This window comes from Mustela nigripes, chromosome 18 (genome assembly GCF_022355385.1).
Source record: "Mustela nigripes isolate SB6536 chromosome 18, MUSNIG.SB6536, whole genome shotgun sequence".
Taxonomy (NCBI): domain Eukaryota; kingdom Metazoa; phylum Chordata; class Mammalia; order Carnivora; family Mustelidae; genus Mustela; species Mustela nigripes.
In genome coordinates, this window is record NC_081574.1 from 35,691,889 (window position 1) to 35,710,997 (window position 19,109).

Here is a 19,109-nt window from a genome sequence, read left to right on the forward strand (position 1 = left end):
CCATATCACTCGGCATCGGGGAAATACAAATCAAAACCACAATGAGATATCACCTCACACCAGTCAGAATGGCTAAAATCAACAAGTCAGGAAATGACAGATGCTGGTGAGGATGTGGAGAAAGGGGAACCCTCCTACACTGTTGGTGGGAATGCAAGGTGGTGCAACCACTCTGGAAAACATGGAAGTTCCTCAAAATGTTGAAAATAGAACTGCCCTATGACCCAGCAATTGCACCCAGCAATTTAGGGTAAATTGGTATTTACCCTAAAGATACAAATGTAGTGATCCAAAGGGGCATGTGCACCCGAATGTTTATAGCAGCAATGTCCACAATAGCCAAACTATGGAAAGAACCTAGATGTCCATCAACAGATGAATGGATATAGAAGAAGTGGTATATATACACAATGGAATACTATGCAGCCATCAAAATAAATGAAATCTTGCCATTTGCGACAACATGGATGGAACTAGAGCATATCATGCTTAGCAAAATAAGTCAAATGGAGAAAGATAACTATCATATGATCTCCCTGATATGAGGAAGTGGTGATGCAACATGGGGGCTTAAGTGGGTAGGAGAAGGATAAATGAAACAAGATGGGATTGGGAGGGAGATAAACCATAAGTGACTCTTAATCTCACAAAACAAGCTGAGGATTGCTCGGGGGGAGGGGGGTTGGGAGAAGGGGGTTGGGGTTATGGACATTGGGGAGGGGTATGTGCTTTGGTGAGTGCTGTGAAGTGTGTAAACCTGGTGATTCACAGACCTGTACCCCTGGGGATAAAAATATATATTTATAAAAAATAAAAAAATTTAAAAAATAAAATAAAATGCAAAATATATATATATATATATATATATATATATATGCCTTCCTTATTGTGCTTAATGATTTTGAAAAATGATTAAACATTATTTCTCAAAGAAAATCAAAGCAATTGTATGTTAGAGTATGTTGTTCAGTGTGTTAGAGTATGTTGTTGTTTGAAACCCTCTTTGGTTCTGACATGCATTTAGAGTCTTCCTCTCCATGCCAGTCATCACCAGCCACTGAATTATCTGTCTAAATGGAACTAACATCCAGTTTTAACAGTTTACTCCTTGTAGATAAAGACCCAGTGTGTCAAAAGTCTATACAGATAAGGTTACTGTCAGGGTATATGGGATCAGTCATGACCAAAGTTCTAGTTTAGTTATCCTTTTCCAAAGGAAAACATACTTATGTCTGAATTCAAAACCAATATTCTCATATACTACACCTTTGAGGAAAAAAATATATATACTTTTTTCTGTTGTGGCTTTGTTTGCCTGTTTGTTTTAATCAACCATCTCTAATTGTTTACTCAGCCTTGTGTCAGAGAAAGTTCATGGCAGTCTGGAATTCAACCTCAGACCAAGGTCCTTCTCCGTAGCTGAGGCACTTGCACAATTAACCTCAGAGGGAGGATGCTATTCTGAAGGTCCCTTACCCCAGACCTTTGATATGTGTTGGGGAGAGGGCACTCAGGAACTTAGGCTGTAATGTAGATACTTCAAACAAAATTATGGAGCCTCCAAGTCAGAATGTGAAGACAACACCATTATTATCTTTAGGAAGATTTCACATTTCTGAAGAATATGGCTTCCTTCTTCCTAATCCTCTGGTAAGTATAGAGCCTTGGACCAGGGCAGAATAGGTTTCTCAAGATGTCGATTTGTTCCTTCTTTTGTTTGCTAAATTTATGTGGTCATTGGGAGACAGGTGATCTAAATCCCTGGACAAGACACAACGACTTAACATATAATTATAACCAAAAAAAAGTGACAGTCCCGGCTCAGCACAGCACAGCTCAAACAGAATGTTTTAAGGCCAGCCGCTTTGAATAGATTGTCAGTCAGTCCAATAAACTTATGAGAAAATCTGTAGTTACTAAGGAAAAGTCGGAACTTATAGATCAATTAAAAGAACAAATCAGTTTTTCTTGGCTTGCTAGTGGGAGAGCAAAAAGAACTCTGGAGGTCGGGGTACTTTGGGCATTGGTGGGAGGAATCAGATATTCACAGACATTGATGAGAAGAGGAAGTAATCCTTGAGAACTAACAATATTTATTTCTTAATTGTACTAAAGTTACAATGTAATGTAATTCTTTCATTACTTAACTTTTAACAGCACCGCTTACTCTCTCGAATGTTAAGCTGTAAGACTGCCTAGAAACCATCCTGTCCTAACTTCCTGCTTTTACATTTGGGTTACCTAAAGTTCAGAGGAAGTGACTTGCCAAAGTCATGTAGTGTCAAAAGCAGAACTAGTACTCAAGTCTCTTAACACCTTTTTTTCCTACTACATCATAGATAAGATCCAAACTACTTGGTTGAGAACAAGGGGTCCAATATTGCAGCTATTGCAATAACTTAATAGATCCAATTCCTCCCCACAAGCCTAATTTGTCATTTAACTACGATTAAAGAATGGTCTAGAATTCAATGAGCTTTTATTGACTACCTACTCTAATGCTCATTTACTTTCAACCGTTATTTGAGGAATACCGATGAAGATATCATCTATTCATTGGTTTCAAAAGCTGTCTGTAGAGCTGTTAGTTGAGAGAACAGGTCTTAGAGCTACAAGTAACTTGAACATCAGAAGTAATGTCTTCAGCATGCTGTGGAGAGTAGGGCTGTAGCCCAGAGTACAGATTGTATTCTCTCACTGCCACTGGGGTGACCAAGAATTTGCTTTTGCCAGGGACTTAATGGAGTCCCGAGATGTGGGTCTTTCAGGGCTAAAGCAGGAAAATCCCGAGCAAACCAGAAGGGGTCAGTTGCCCTGACTTGAATTTACTAACTCTTGCAATCCTGTGTTTATCACAAGAACTGCCTGACCCTGTTTTCACATGGAGTGGATGGAGATCTAGTGCCCCTCCCACTGGACTGCTGTGGAATGAAACATTTTAAATAAATCCGATCTAGAAGCAGTTCTCCTGCCCTTCAGTCCAATGCTCATTACGAACTCCATTCTATGTGTAAAACTTGATTCGGGAACATTCTCACCATCCCCGGTTCACAAGGAAGAAAAGGCCAACAGGCTAACACACTCTTATTGGGATTGAATGTATACACTAAGCTGAGGAAAAATAATCTTATAACGTATGTAACTTCATAACACCACAATGATTGAGTTCCACTCAGTGTTTCCTTCTTGACAAATAAGAAAACTAGATAAGAAACAATAACTGGTATCCAGTGTTTGTGATATCCGGAGCCAGATCGTGTTTATCTTGTGACTTGGTTAATGGATAACCCCCTTAGAAAAAATTTCCATTCTGAGTTTATATAAGAAAAAAAAAAATTCCCTGGCAAACTGGGCCTTCTTTAGGGTAGTCATATGTCAGATTTCTGAAAATGTGATTCTGTGTTTCAGTTTTAGTTTCCTTTGATTTGTGTGAAAATTTTAAACATCTCTGTTTCTGGGAAGAGGTTTGAGGAAGAAGTTCTAATCAGAATCTGCCCCAGGTTGCTCCGTCCATCAGAAGGGATTTTTGTCATCAGTGGTACGAGGCAGCTGGTGTCAAGAGAGGTGTTGAAATTGATCACAAATTAGGAAATGTCTAACACTGACTTTTCTAAGGGCACAAACAGGTCTTGCTTCCCTTTAGTGTAAAGGCAAGTGATGGGAGAGCTTTTCTGTCATGTCAACTAACCCAAAGATACTCTTTCGGCAAGCTTGGATGCTTACTATGAATATTTACTTCAAGACTCTAAAGAAAACAGTCAAGCTAACGAATAAGCAAATATTGTGGCTTTAGGGAAGGGGGCTGGCTCCTAGAGTGTTGAATACTCGACCCCACTGTTTCTGTCCACTCTCAAATATTTCCTGGGGCTAATGTTTCAGTGTGGGAAATGTACATCTGTCAGGCTCCTGTCCATAAATATGTTGCAAAAATCATTTGCCAGATCATGTGTCCTGTGCCTCTGTATGTGTGTTTGGGTGGAGGGAGGTGGGAAGTCATTTTTCTTTAGACATAAAGAATACAAGGAAACCAGTCTGGCAGAAAAGGAGGGACCTACAGTAGATTACAGCCATAGATTAGATGAGTACGGAACAGAGATCTCCAATGTTAGGCTCAGGAATCTGTATTTCACGCATCTGGCAACTGAGATAACCCAGCTGGTGTTTGAATATTTTCCCAGCAGGATGTTAAGTGCAGGGTGAATTAGAGCAGCAGTTCCTGGACTGCACACCAAAATCATTTGGAGGGCTTTAAAAAATACTGACGCCAGAGCCCCACCCCAACAGTTAATTCAGAATCTCCAGGCTAAATGGCTTGTGCTTGAAAGCTACAAAATGCATCGAGGACAATGCAGGTCCAGGCTGGAGATGAAGACTATAGAAATAAAGTTGTCATGGCTACAAGAAACACTGAGTAGAGCTCAGAAGTAATTTCAGTACAAAACCAAAGGATGCTTCTGTGAACATAAGCTTCTTGTCAACTATTATCTTTGATTTACTATTCTTACAAGGGCAGGAAAAACACTTGATTCTTTCCTTCCTTTCTTTTTTTTAAACAGTTCCAAGCTAAAGCGTTAGTTCCCAGGCTTCATCCAAAAGTAACTCACAAGTGGAGAAGAAATGATGGAGTTAGAATATCACTATCTCTCCAAATGTACCAAATCAAATGTAGGCATAGCTGTCACACACACACACACACACACACACACACACACAAAAGGCCACAGACAGCCCCGTTCTTCACTACACACTCCTGCTCCAAGTAACATTTGAGTACCGTGGTGGGTACTGGTGGGTGTGAGAGAAGTCCAGTCCTGCTCCTAAAGTTCTGGTCTGCTGGGGGTGTTTCTCTAATGGGGAGGACAGGATGGTCAGTGGAGTCACAGACTATGCAGGAGGACTGCCATTAGGGGAACCTCCTGAGAAAAGCTTTGCTGAGGAGTGAGTTAGGGGAAATTGGATGGGGAGACAAACCATGAGAGACTGTGGGCTCTGAGAAACAAACTGAGGGTTTTAGAGAGGAGGGGGATGGGGGGTTGGGTGAGCCTGGTGGTAGGTATTAGGGAGGGCATGGTGTGGTGCATAAACAATGAATTCTGGAACACTGAAAAGAAATAAAATGAAAAAATTTTTTTTTACTGAGCCCAGCCTGAAGGAGAAAGGCAGCCCTGGGCACTGGGAGGGGGGCGGTGGTTAAGAGTGGGAAGAAAACAAGAAATTCATTTGTGAATCAGATGTTGTCCCTGCATTCTAATCCTCTTTGGAATGCGGGCTGTGCTGTAGGTATCAGAGGAGGAAAAAGATGTGATCTGACCAGCCCTTATTAAGAAGGATCTGAAGGGCAGCAGCAGGGGTGTTGGGGGGGAGGCACATCTGGAGTTGGCAGGTGGCAGCTACTGGAGAAGCAGCGACAGCCTGGAGGTAAAGGCACCAGCAGCAAAGGAAAGGAGGCAGGAGCATGAGGTCTTCCATCTGGAATGGGTGGGAGGGTGCTTTCTGTCAAAAAGATTCTAGCGCTGAATGGGAATTTAGCTGAAGGAGGAGGACTATAATGCTAAAGGGTCTACAGGATGACATATGGGCAATGATAGAAAGGATTAAAGCTGTTCTGGAGAAGAGAAGCTTTAAAGAGTTTCGAGGTGATCCTGGTGCATACCAGAAGTGATGGGGAAATCTTCCTGGAGAAGACAGAACTTGGAGCAAGTTTGCAAGGTTAAGTGATCGGTTTGGATAGACAGAGGGGACTCCCACACATCATCTTACCTAGACATAGTTTTAATGTTCTTTCTATTGGTTTGTCATATTTTATTTTCTTACGGATTGCTTCGGTAGCATTACTAACCACTTATTTGGGGTTTTTTTCTTAGTTTAATTTTGATCAAAATATTTATTAAGCATATTTTATGTGGGGGAAAAAAGGAATATCACCATCTTATTAAAACCAGTGACATAATGGACGGAGGAAAGAATTGTCAATGGCGACTCAGGACCAGACACAATGCATCTCCTAAGAGAAGTGCACATTCCTCACTGCCTGTGAACTATTCTGGACAAAAATTCTGATGAGGCTGGCGGTGCTTCTGATGGCTCAGCGTTCTCAAAGACGATCTTTGTCCAGGGCTCAGAAGTTCTCACTGTTTGGCAATAAACCCATAACTGATCCTTTAGCGTACACACATACACACACACACACACACAGGAAACAAACTGAGGATTGTCGGAGGGGACATGGGTGGGGAGATGGGGTCACTGGTTGATGGGCATTGAGGAGGGCACTTGGTGTGATAAGTACTGGCTGTTACATGCAACTGATGAATCACTAAATTCTACCCCTGAAACTAATAATACACTATATGTTAACTAAATTGAATTTAAATTTAAAATTAAAAAAAAAAAAAAAGGAAAAGGGGAATTTTAAGTGTGCCATGGAGCAGGAGAAAAGGACTGGTGCCAATAGTCTTAGGGATGTTGGGAACTTTATTCTTTTTTTGGACTTTTTTTTTCATTTTTTAATTTAAAATTTAGGTAATTAACATACAGTGCAATATTGGTTTCTGGAATAGAATTCAGTGATTCATCACTTACAAAGGACACCCAGTGCTCATCATAACAAGTGCCCTCCTTAATACCCATCACCTGTCCAGCCCATTCCCCTGCCCACCTCCCTCCATCTCCCCTCAGTTTGTTCTCTGTCATTAAGAGCCTCTTATGGCTTGTTTCCCTCTCTCCTTTTTCTCTTTCCCCCCTTACCTGTGTTCATCTGCTTTCTTTCTTAAATTCCAGATATGAGTAAAATCATATATTTGTCTTTCTCTGACCGACCTATTTCATTTAGCTTAATAAATCCTAGCTCCCTCCTTGTCATTGCAAATGATAAGATTTCATTTTTTGATGGAACAGTACTATCCCATTGTATTTAGATACCACATCTTCTTTATCCATTCATTAGTTGATGGACATTTAGGCTCTCTCCATAGTTCGTCTCTTGTTGATAATACTGCTATAAACATCTGGGTGCTTCTCATTTCAAAAAGTGCCTTTTGTTTTGTTGTTTCTTTCACTGTGAAGTCCCAGTAGTTCACTGAACTTTATTCTTTTATAGGGATCAAATAACTATTTGGGAAAAAGAGACACATATATACTGCCCTGTAGAAATTCACAATCCTTGATGGAACCCCAGATGCTTAGAAGGAGGAATAGAAAAATAATTGCTTCAGTACTATTTTGTAGCATTGGAGGCTATAGTTTTCAGATAGAAGTTGTAGGTAGGAAATATTCAAATATTTTCTTGAGAAATTATTGCCACCTCCCCTAGTTTCTGGGGCATGCCTGATCATATTGAAGGGGGATTTGAGGTTTGATGGCAATAAAGTACAGGCAGAGACCAAGAGATCAGATTTCATAATAGGTAATGTAGATCAATATGAAAAAATGTGTTTGGGAGAAGGAAGATTGGATGGTGTAATTCTGTACCAAAATTAAGGAACCAAGAAAGGTCGGGGCAGGGGGGTGGCTGGGTGGCTCAGTCAGTTAATCAGCTGCCTTCAGCTCAGGTTACAATCCCAGAATCCTGGGATTGAGCCCCACATCAGACTCCCTGCTCAGCAGGGAGTCTGCTTCTCTCTCTGCCCCTCACTCCACTCTCATGCTTTCTCTTTCTCTTTCAAATAAATAAATAAAATATCAAAAAATAAAAAAAAATAAAGGAACCAAGAAAGGTAAGTCGAGCCAAAGGGGAAATTGGCAGACAGAGATAAGCAAGTAGAAGCAGGGGTAGCTAAGACAGTCCTCTGAACACTGGAATTTTAAACACTGATGCCACTTTAAGTTTTCTGGTGCAGGAAATCTCAGCTGCAGAGAAACATGTGATGATAAGGGGAGACAAGCTGACAGATGCTAAGAAAGAATGAAAAAATTGGCCATAGGAAAATACAAATATGCTCTTTTCACTCAAAAGGAGGCTCAGGGCATTTATTTGTTTCCCTGGACTGCTGCGACCAAGTTATCACAGTCTGGTGGCTTAAAGCAACAGAAATGTATGCTCACAGAATGCTGGAGAGCAAGTCTGAGGCCAGACTAGTTTCCCTCCGGAAGCTCTGCAGAATCCCTACTGGCCTCCTCTGTCTTCCCGTGGCTCCAGGTTTTCCACTTTCATGGCAGAAGAGCTCCATTCTCGGTGTCGACCTCCATGTGGCCTTCTTTGTGTCTCTATCTTCTTCCTCCTCACTGTCACTCTTCTGAGGACACTTGTCCTTGGAGCCACCTTAATCCAAGATGATCTCATCTTGCAATCATTAACTCAACTACACCTTTTCCCAGATAAGGTCACTTTCGCAGTTTCCACGTGGGTCTAACTTTCTCTCTCTTTCTCTCTTACTTACTCTCTCTTTTCTCTCTCTTTCTCTCCTTCCTCCCTCCCTTCTTTCCTTCCGACCTTCTTTCCTTCGTGGAGGCATACATTAACTCCACCCTGGGAGTGAGGTGAAAAGATAAAAGCATTCCAGGGAGAGAGGGACCTGAGCAACCAGAAATACGATTGTCCTAAGATCTCCACCATGCACGCATGGGACAGTAAGACAACAAAGCAGGTTCACGGCCAAGCCGAGAGCCAAATATGGGGCTGGATCCTAGGTCCCGGGGATCATGACCCGAGCCGAAGGCAGACACCTAACAACTGAGTCACCCAGGCACCCCTGGCTCATTATCATTAAGCCTACTAATTTGATTTCAACATTCTTTTTTTAAAACTCTATAAATACCCAGTTTAACAAGTGCTTTTGAACCAACTTTTCCATCTTGCTGATTTCCTCATTAAGGAACCAAATGTATTTTGGACATACATTCTCTATTTGTGTCAGCAATTTTCTTTAACTTTTTGAAAATTATACTTTGACAGAGGTGTAATAGGAAATCGGTTTTTATAAAGGAAAGAAAGCCAAAAATTTTATTATCTTTGCCCATCCCATGCCTGGATCTTCCAGTTATTGGAATGAGAGTAAGAAAAACACACAAGTTTCAGTCTCCTACCCAGTTACACCCATCTTCCATCCCCCTGTGTCCTCCATTCTCTCTGTGTTTACTCCAGGGTGGTTGGTGTTAGTGCACTGAACTCTGAGTCAGAGTAGGTTGGGTAGCCTCAGGAAAGCAGAAAGTCATCCAACATCCCTGGGCTCTATTTCAAGATGGAAATGAGGTAATATGTTCTTTTGTTATTATTTTATTTATTTGAGAGAGAAAAAGACAGTGAGAGAGCACAAGTGATGAGAGGAGGGAAAAGCAGGCTCCCCGAGGAGCAGGGAACCCTATGTGGGGCTCCATCCCAGAACCCTGGGATCAAGACCTGAGCCGAGGCAGACACTTTGACAAAGCCACCCAGGCATCCTGAGATAATACGTTCTAACCCATGACATGTTCAACACAAATGTAGATGGATTACAGACATAAGCATCAATAATTAAACTAGAAATAGCCTAAAAGAAATAGTGTTGGGACGGGAAGAAGTTTCTAAAGCATCATGTAAAAACCCAATGGCATAAATGAAAATATCGGTTCACTTGACTATCCCGTTGTGAACGTTGTGAACGGCGGTTTCACACACTATACAAAATGTAATGATCAAAGAATATGAAAAGATCTTCAGTCTTGTTAATAACCACTGAATTACAAATGTATCCGATAATATGATAGCATGTACAATTTCTGGAAAGCTACTCAAGAAATTTGCAAAGTGTTGTTATAACTAGGTAGGAGGATGAGAATCAGGGTACTTCTACTTTTCATCTTATAAGTTTTGTGCTTTTGAAATGTTTTGCTATAAACATTGATTGCATTATTTTTAATTATCATTTCCAAAAGTTATATATTTCTTGTGAAGTTATTTTAATAAGTTTATTAAACATTAAAACCTCTATAGAACTTTAATGCAATAATACAATACATATCCTATCTTCAAAGCATAACAAAATGAAAAAACGTTTGGTAATGCCCCTGTCTAGAAACATTGAGAAACATCGCTAAGCAGCACTCCCATTATATATCACATACTACAACGACAATTATAAATTTATGTAATTTTTCTGTTAAAAAATCAAGAACTGCTTTTCAGCCTTTCCATGTAAAGAACCTTTAATCTAGCAAATTCACTTTCAGAGATTTGTCCTAATAATAAGAAAATATCCAGAAATATATGTATAAGGATTACTGTTTCAGATTTGTTAATAGTGAAAAATTAAAAACAATTGGTAGTATTCATTAATAGAATACTGGAATACCATACAAGTTTTTAAAACCGATGTGCTAGATATGTGTGAACTGACAGAAAAAAAAGTGCTAGCTTATGAAAAACTCATCAGCTAATCCTGTCTCCTACCTTGTAATTAAAAAAAAAAAATCTGGCAATCAAAAAATAATTAACAATTCAATACTTTCTTCTGTCTTTAGAGGAAAAGCTAGAAAGAGACGCTACATTCTTAACAGATGATGAAATACCTTCAAAATCTTTTCTTCCCTTCTTGATCATTTTCAGGGTCCCACAGCAGTGGTTTTCAAACATTGGAGCACATCAGCTTCACCTGCAGGGTGTGTTTTAGGAAACCCTGGGTCCCATCCCAGAGTCTCTGATTCAGTAGGTCTGGGGTGAAGCCTGAGAACATGCATTTCTAACAAGTTCACATGCTGTTGGACTAGGGAAGCACAATTTGAAAGCCCAGATCATCATGAAAGCATGGTTTTCTTGTGTTTGTGTGATGTGTGAATCACAAACATCAGAACTTTTAATTTTTTCTTTTTTTCGAATTTTTATTGAAATTCTATTTAGTGAACACACCGTGCACTGCTGGTTTCAGGAACAGAATTCAAAGATTCATCACTTGCGTACGACACTCAGTGCTCATCACACCCAGTGCTCTCCTCGATGTTCATCACTGCCTAGCCTCTCTCTCCCCGACCCACCTCCCTCCATCACCCCTTGGCTTCTTCTGTGTTTTTAAAAATCTCTTATGGTACGTCATTTCCCTCTTTCTAAAGAGGGGAGAGGAAAAATCAGGAGGAAGGCAGAGATTCCTCTAGGAATCTAAGGGAAAAGAAAACGTAAATACTCCACCACAGCCTAGCTGAAGGCAGGAGGTAGTATGTATGGATTTCCATGCAGGTGAGAAAAGCAGAAATCCAGATGCCTCCATTTAATTTTCAGAATAGGATCAAAGAAGGAAGGCCAAAGGTGATGATTTGGTTACAATTTTCCTTGTTAAAGCCTAGTTTATTTTATTTTAAAGATTTTATTTATTTATTTGAGAGAGAGTGAGTGTATGGCAGGGGGGAGGCAGGAACAGAGGGAGAGGGACCAGTAGACTCTGTGCAGAGCAGGGAGCCCCACATGGGCCTCAATCCCTTGACCCTGAGATCAAGACCTGAGCCAGAAATCAAGAATCAAGACAGTCAACCAACTGAGCAATCCAAGTGCCCCTTGAATGCTGTAACTCTGCATCTGTTTCTTTTATGCAGATTATATTCCATTGTCTGTAAAATTGCATTCACTTTTTGTTCATAAAACATACGTATTATACAAATGAGATGACAAACAAGTTGCCAGTTCAGAGTCCGTTTACCACAAATGTCTCTGCCTTGATTCCTGCTAATAGTCAACTCTGCGTCCGCTCTGTAAACCCCCAAACTTGCGTCACTGTAATTATCAGCCCTCTTCGGCTCTGCACCCATCGCTGAGCAATGCTGGGGAAGATTATACTACCATCCTTATAAACTTTTTCTCCCAGGGAGAACAGCACAGAGCAAGACAGATTCCTTCCCAGAAGCATGGGTATTGTGTGAAGAATGTGCGAGGATGGGGTTCCTGGGTGGCTCAGTTGGTTAAGCGTCTGCCTATAGCTCAGCTCATGATCCCAGAGTTGTGGGATCAAGTCTCAGATCTGGCTCCAGCAGGGAGCCTGCTTCTCACTCTGCCTCGCACTCCCTCTGACTGTGCTCTCTCCCTCTCTGTCCCTCTCTCTCCCTCTCTTTCTGACGAATAAATTAATAAATTTTTGTTAATATTTATTTGACACACAGAGAGAGAAATCACAGGTAGGCAGAGAGCCAGGCAGAGAGCGAGGAAGAAGCAGGCTCCCCACCGAGCAGAGAGCCCGACGCGGGACTCGATCCCAGGACCCTGAGATCATGACCTGAGCCGAAGGCAGAGGATTAACCCACTGAGCCACCGAGGCGCCCAAATTAATAAAATTTTAAAGGAAAAAAAGAAAAAGAGAACACCTGCGGAGGAGAATGTGATGGAATTTTCTTTCCATGACATCTTAATCTACAGTAAAAATAAAACTAATATGATGCTGGGGTGCCTGGGTGGCTCAATTGTGAAGCCTCTGCCTTCAGCTCCGGTCATGATCTCAGGGTCCCTGGATCGAGCCCTGCATCAGGCTCCCAGCTCAGTAGGAAGCCTGCCTCTCCCTCTCCCACCCTGCCTGTTTGCGTCTGTCCCCCCACCCCTCTCTCTCTCTCTGTGCCAAATAAATAAAATCTTTAAATAAAAACAGCATCATGATGATGATGCTATAATCTAATTTGTTGTGAAAACTAGTAGGGGATTCTTAGTTTGTCTTGAACTGATTCCGTTTTAAAGATAGCAAAGACAGGATTAAATAAAGTCTAATTTTCAGAGATTGTGGATTCGACATTAGATTCACCCACGTTATGAATTAATTAGGAGTTTGAACCCCAATTTGTCTCACATTCTGAGAGACAGAAAACCGCCTCTAACAAGTAATTTATGGGTAGCTTATAGTTCCATACGTCTTCAAACTGTGCTGGGTCTTATCTAGTATTATAATACAGTATAATGTACATAATATAAAACAGTGTACTTTTCGTATTTTTATGTTTAATTTCCCATTCCTTCTCCCATCTATAATTAATTTAACACCAACCCCTTTCTTCAAGCCATAGAACCTGGGCTTCAGTCCCCTTTGGTGAGAAATTGAGTGCATAAAGAGCAAATTCCCTCAAACTCCAGACTTTCACCTTCTATCACTTCAAAGCCAGGTGCTTCATTTGGCCTTTTACTCCCCTCTTCCCCTTCTTCCCTGACATTTTGCCTGTAATTACTCTTGTCTGTCCTTTATCTTCAAAATCTTCCTCTTTCAAGACTAAACTGCTCAATGTTCTCATTTTAAAATTGAGATAGCTCTCAAACCCACATGACTTCTTGCTAAGGCCCAAGACTCTCCTAAACATAGTAATTTACTCTTTCGGTCCCTATCGGCTCACTTCCTCAACACACTAAAATTTGAACCCTGCTTCCATGACCCTGACCTAAACTCATAAATTTATATGTGTGTGTGTGTGTATCTAGATATAGATAGATATAGATATAGATATAGATATAGATAGAAAGACTGATATATACGTGGGTACCTTCTTAATTTTTTTTTCCAAAGTGGACAGTCTTCCTTTAACTTTCCACAGAAACACTTGACCTTCTGATAAGTCCCTTCTTTGACATCTCCTAATGTCTAGACTTCTGTAGGGGGATTCTCTTCTGGCCTACCGAACCTCTTTTTGATCTGTGCTGCTGGATTCACTTCCTCTGCCTGCTTTGTCACTGTTCCCCAGTGTGTGCTGATCTGAGCCTTCTCCTTTCACTGGGAGACTTCTCCTTAATGACTTTATACAATTTTGTGGTTTTAACTTCATGTGAAGTTTTTACCACAGTTATGCCTCCCAACTGTGCATTTCTAATACTAATTTTTTTCCTGAACCTCAAACTGCAAATGCACTTGTCCAGTATGTGGCCATATCCTGACATTCTAGGCTATAAATACTGAACAATAAACTCACTATTGTTATGCCTTCTCCTTGACTCCCTGCATTTCTGTCTCAATCTGTGTTCCCATCGATACATTCAGTAATCTATTTCCTAAACATGGAAACCATCCTTACATGGCCTCTCCTTCTTAACCCACAGACACAACATTCAGTTGCAGTTTATACTCTGAAAAAAGAAGGTCCAGACCATAGGGATAGATCAGGAGTTGACAAATTTTTCCTATAAAGGGTCGAATAGTAAATACCTGAAGTTTTGCATACCATATAGCTTTCTTGTTACAACTCCCTGACTCTGCTGCTGTAATGTGACAGCAGCCGTAAACAACATGTAAACATATGAGTGTAACTGTGTTGCAATATAAGTTTATTTATAGCAAAAGGTAAATTTTTGGTAAAAAAGGTAAAAAAAAAATTCCATTTCCTGGGATGGAGCTAGGATTGCTGAAACTCAGCCTATGTTCTACTTGGCTAAACCCTGGGTCCAGCACAGTCAATGCTATTAGACTAGGAGTCATCTTGCCTTCAGTCCCTTTCTCTAAATTTAATCACTCATCATTTTAATTTTACTTTCCAAATATATATTTTTTAATTAATTAATTAATTAATTTGAAGAAGAGAGTGCAAGCTGGGAGAGGTACAGAGGGAAAGAAACACAAGCATTCTTCCCCTAGCCTGAGATCATGACCCTAAGATCACCCTGAGCTTAAATCAAGAGTTGGACACTCAACCGAATGAGCCACCTAGGTCCCCTTTCCAAATATTTCTTGAATATCTCCTTTCTAAATTAATTGTCACTGTCCAAATTTAGTCCTCAAGTAGTACTTCAAAGCTTTCTTAATCTGATTTTATATCTTCAAGTCTTATCAACAAAATTATCGTTCTAAAATTCAGATCAAACCATGTCACCAACTACATGAAAAGAAAATTCTTATGCACTTTATAAAAAGCATATTTGATCTGATTTTCTGGTCTCATCATCAACCACCTTTTCTCTTGAGCTTTATATTGCAGTAACACGGAGTCACCTGTAGTCCCAGGAAGCACAGCTTTCTCCTATATCCACTAACACTTCTGTTTTACTTCCTTTCCATTTTCAAATTTCCCCCAGCAAAGTCACTTTCAGACTCTAACACTGACCCCCATTGTCATATTTCTACAAATACTTCCCTTTTATTTCCCACAACTGTTGACAGAATTAATAATTTCCTCTTCTTTGCAAGTTCTTAAGCTTGCCCACAAGTCAGTAACTGAAAATATTACACTGCATTGGGATATATCTGACTACATTTTTTTTCTGACTTACTAGATTACATGCTTCTTAAACCCAAGGACTGTATTTCAATCATCTGTGTGTTTGTAATGCTTAGCACAGGGCCCAGCATAGAGTGAATTTTCAATACTTGTTGAACTAAACTGACCTGAATTCTAATTTAAAACTGAAATATGAAAGCAGTTACTCCCCCAAGCTGCTTCCCAGAAAGGTCTAAAATACTGAGATGGGGGTGCCTGGGTGGATCCATAGATTAAAGCCTCTGCCTTTGATTCAGGTCATAATCCTAGGATCCTGGGATTGAGCCCCACATCGGGCTCTCTGCTCGGCAGGGAGCCTGCTTCCTCCTCTCTCTCTCTCTGCCTGCCTCTCTGCCTACTTGTGATCTCTGTCAAATAAATGAATAAAATCTTTAAAAAAATAAAATAAAATAATAAAATAAAATACTGCAATGTTTCCATTTTGAATGCAGAAAGAACTTCCAGATCATTTTAGGCCTTGGATGGAAATCGCCAACGAACTGCCTCATTTGATTGAGACTCAGCAGCTTCAAGCTCGAGTAAATAAGGTATATCTTTTTCATTCTTCTCTTTAAGTTCTTTTTTTCTGTTTAAGTTCTTCTCATCATCGTATTTTCATCCCCACACTACATTTCTTTCTCAGAATTATGAAAGTGGGTCAGTGGACCCAGGGACACCAACAATTGCCATTGAGATTACCAAGAAAGCTACCTTACCTTTTCTGAAGAGTGGAATGACTTGTTCCTCATATTACACATGCATTTCCTTAAAATTTCCACAACCTGCACAAAATAATTTCTGAAACACATTAAGCACTGAACAAATATTTGTTTACAGAAGGAAGGCCATCTGGTTGGGAATTATAGGTAAGCTGATGGATAAGATCTAGCTGGAGAAGGGTAAGCATTGAGATTCTCAGTGTCCTCCTTGTATGTCACATGGTTGGCACGCCTCTCCCTTGGGTTCTGCAGAAACAGTTGATAAGAGGAGCATTATTTCCCAAGAGTGAGTAAGAAACAGTGAAACTTCTTGGTCCCTGGAGCACTGACAGTATCCCACAGTAATAAATAAGATGATGTAACAAGAAAACATGACTTTGATTCAGGAAGACCTGAGTTTGAATCTTGGCTTTATTATATAGTAGCTATCCAACTTGAAAACAAATTATTTCATCCCTGTAGTTCTACCTCCTTTTTTACAGAAGGGGAGAAGTTCTGGTCTCATGGAATTGTTAAAGGGACTAAATCACTTCTTCTGTCCCTGCCATTCAGCATAATTGAGTATATATTTATACTTTCCTCTGGTCTCTTCTCTAGTTTGGAGTGCTGTGAGATTTCAGAGATACAAGAAAGCTTTCCCATGCTCCCAAATTCTCCATCACTGACTTAAACATATTTAATATTTATAAATACTAATGGATTTAAAAGTACTTACTAGATGCCTGTTAAGTGCAGGCACAAGGTTGGAAATCCTGTAAAAGACGTAAGAGACTGACTTGAGTGTTTATGAAGATAGCAAACTAAACCTAAGAATTTATTTTCCTGCTGCATGAAGTGTCATTAATAAGACCAAAGAAATAAAAAAAAGAAGAAGAAGAAAAATAAGAAAATATCTTTAAGTGCAGGGAACAAGAGAAAGTACCAAAGATGGATGAAACTTTAAGAATGTTTGTTTCATATTAAGCAAATTTTATCATAGTGTATTGTACCCACACAAAGCATACCACCAAAGCAAACTGAACCTCTGTAGCCTCCTTCTCCCAGTTCAGAGTAGCAAGACAAAAGCAAGGTGGATCCAAGAACAATTTGTAGAAGGACAGATTAAGGTTCTATTTGTGAACTACACAGTTCTCTGCACCAGGCTTTCCTTAGGCTTTATTTGATTACACTATCAAGAGTGAAGTGAAGGATTCATTGAATTGATGCTCCTCATATGTGAAATATCAGTGAGAAAAGGCCAGGAGTGTACAGCTGACTTCTGGCTACTGAAAACATGGAAGTTGGCAAAAGAGTTTAGCACAGCTGTGAAAATAATCCCCTGACACTTCTACTGGGTTGAATAGTGTTTCTCCAGAAATTGTCCACTTGGAACTCAGGACTGTGACTTTATTTGGAAATAAGGTCTTTGCAGATGGAATCAAGGTAACTGAGGTCATACTGTATTAGGGTGTACTCTAATCCAGTGTGACTGGAGTCCTTATAAGAAGAAGGAAATGTGGACACAGACCCACAGATACACAGGGAAGAAGACCATGTGAACATAGAGGCAGAGAGAGAGAAGAGATGCATCATCTACAAGCCAAAGTGTGCCAAGAGTTGCTGGTAATCACCAGACACTGGGAAGGGAAGAGGGAACAGATTGTCTGTCCTTCAGAAACTCCAGAAGGAACAAATCTTATAAATACCTTAATTTCAGACATCTATTGCCCAGAATTGTGAGAGAATACAGTTCTACTGTTTTAAGCTTCTGAGTTGGTGTTTGATTGTTGAGGTGGCCCTAGGAAACTACTACAACACTTGTGGCCAGTCTCTACATTTCTAATTATGTATAAAACATCTAATTACATAAATCCGCTTTTAAGATTTCACTGGGTCCCCTGGCAGGCTCATTTAGTAGAGCATGCAACTCTTCATCTTGATATAGGCTCAGGCCCCACGTTAGGTGTAGCAATTATTTAAAAATTAAAAAAAAAAAAAAAAAAACCTTAAAAAAAAAAAAAAGACGTCATCAGCACAGGCTGAGACTGAATCAATTGGAAATCAGTCATAAAAAGCAAATATTATGGCTTCCAGGACCATACATCAAGCTTCAGACTAAAAAATTGTTCTCCTGAGCCCTTTACTTGGCACAGATAACACAATAACTGGATTTACATTTTTTATCTTAAAGTACCTCCAGACCAGCCACCTTGCTCTTAGAAAGCCCCAGTATTTTTTTTAATATTTTATTTATTTACTTGACAGACAAAGATCACAAGTAGGCAGAGAGGCAAACAGAGAGAGAGGGTAAGCAGGCTCCCTGCTAAGCAGAGAGCCTGATGCGGGGCTCGATCCCAGGACCCTGGGATCATGACCTGAGCCGAAAGCAGAGGCTTAACCCACTGAGCCACCCAGACGCCCCCCTATCCGTATTTTGGTAAAAAACCAACCAACCAACCAACAAACAAAACTTGTTTATTTGTTTACATACATCCTTCTTATTCCAGAAAGAGTCCCCTTTCTCCACTCCACTGTCACAAAACACTATAGGCAACTGACTTGCTCCCAGAAGCTACACAAGAGGAGACTCAGCAGCATTCTGGAAACATGATTAAGGAACGCTTTAATAGCTACTAGTTATGATAGAACTGACCACAGTCCCTGAACATGAATCGATAATAACAAATTACCTTGTCCTATGAAAAGAAGGAATAAGTCAAAACACAGTAGGAGGGATTGGACATTCACAACTAATGAATCTGATGAGATCAATGTTTTTGAAATTCTAATTAATCTCTCCAGTTTATTTACTTTGTAAAAATAAGTGAAGTTGTACATAAAAGGAACTATTGGGGAGCAAAGAAATAAACAAGCAAAAAACTCAATATAATCTCAAATAAATCAGAGAAGCATTGGTTATAGAAAAAGGACACACTTTTCATAAAGTATAAAGCAAAAATTAAAGAAACATCAACTCTCAAAAAAATAAAGTACGGAAAAGGAGAAATAGATGACCCAAATTCTACAAAGTAGAGTTCCCCAAAGCAGAGTGGCATAGGTGGAGGAAAAGCAAAGCTTCAAGCACATAAGAAAACGTTTTCAGATCTTAGGAAAGATTTGAGTATTTTATCACAAAGATATTGGGGTTGGGGGGATACATATAGATATCCCTGTGAAATTTCAAATATTTTAGAATAAGAAGAAAAATTTTCAAGTTCTAATCAGGAAACAATAAAAAACAAAACTGGTTTACTTATGGAGTAACAGGATTATTTATAATAATAAGTATTAAGA

The 19,109-nt window shown here is 39.9% G+C and overlaps 1 protein-coding gene across 1 annotated transcript in view; it reads left to right on the forward strand.

The window, feature by feature from the left end:
- The first annotated feature begins 1,427 nt into the window (after positions 1 to 1,427).
- The window catches only part of IDO2 (indoleamine 2,3-dioxygenase 2), a 54,266-nt gene continuing 36,584 nt past the window's right edge, over positions 1,428 to 19,109 (forward strand). The window contains exons 1-2 of the mRNA XM_059384234.1: positions 1,428 to 1,650; positions 15,570 to 15,665. Of these exons, the coding sequence (XP_059240217.1) occupies positions 1,552 to 1,650; positions 15,570 to 15,665 (195 nt within the window). The 5' untranslated portion in view covers positions 1,428 to 1,551. The remainder of the gene's footprint in view (positions 1,651 to 15,569; positions 15,666 to 19,109) is intronic.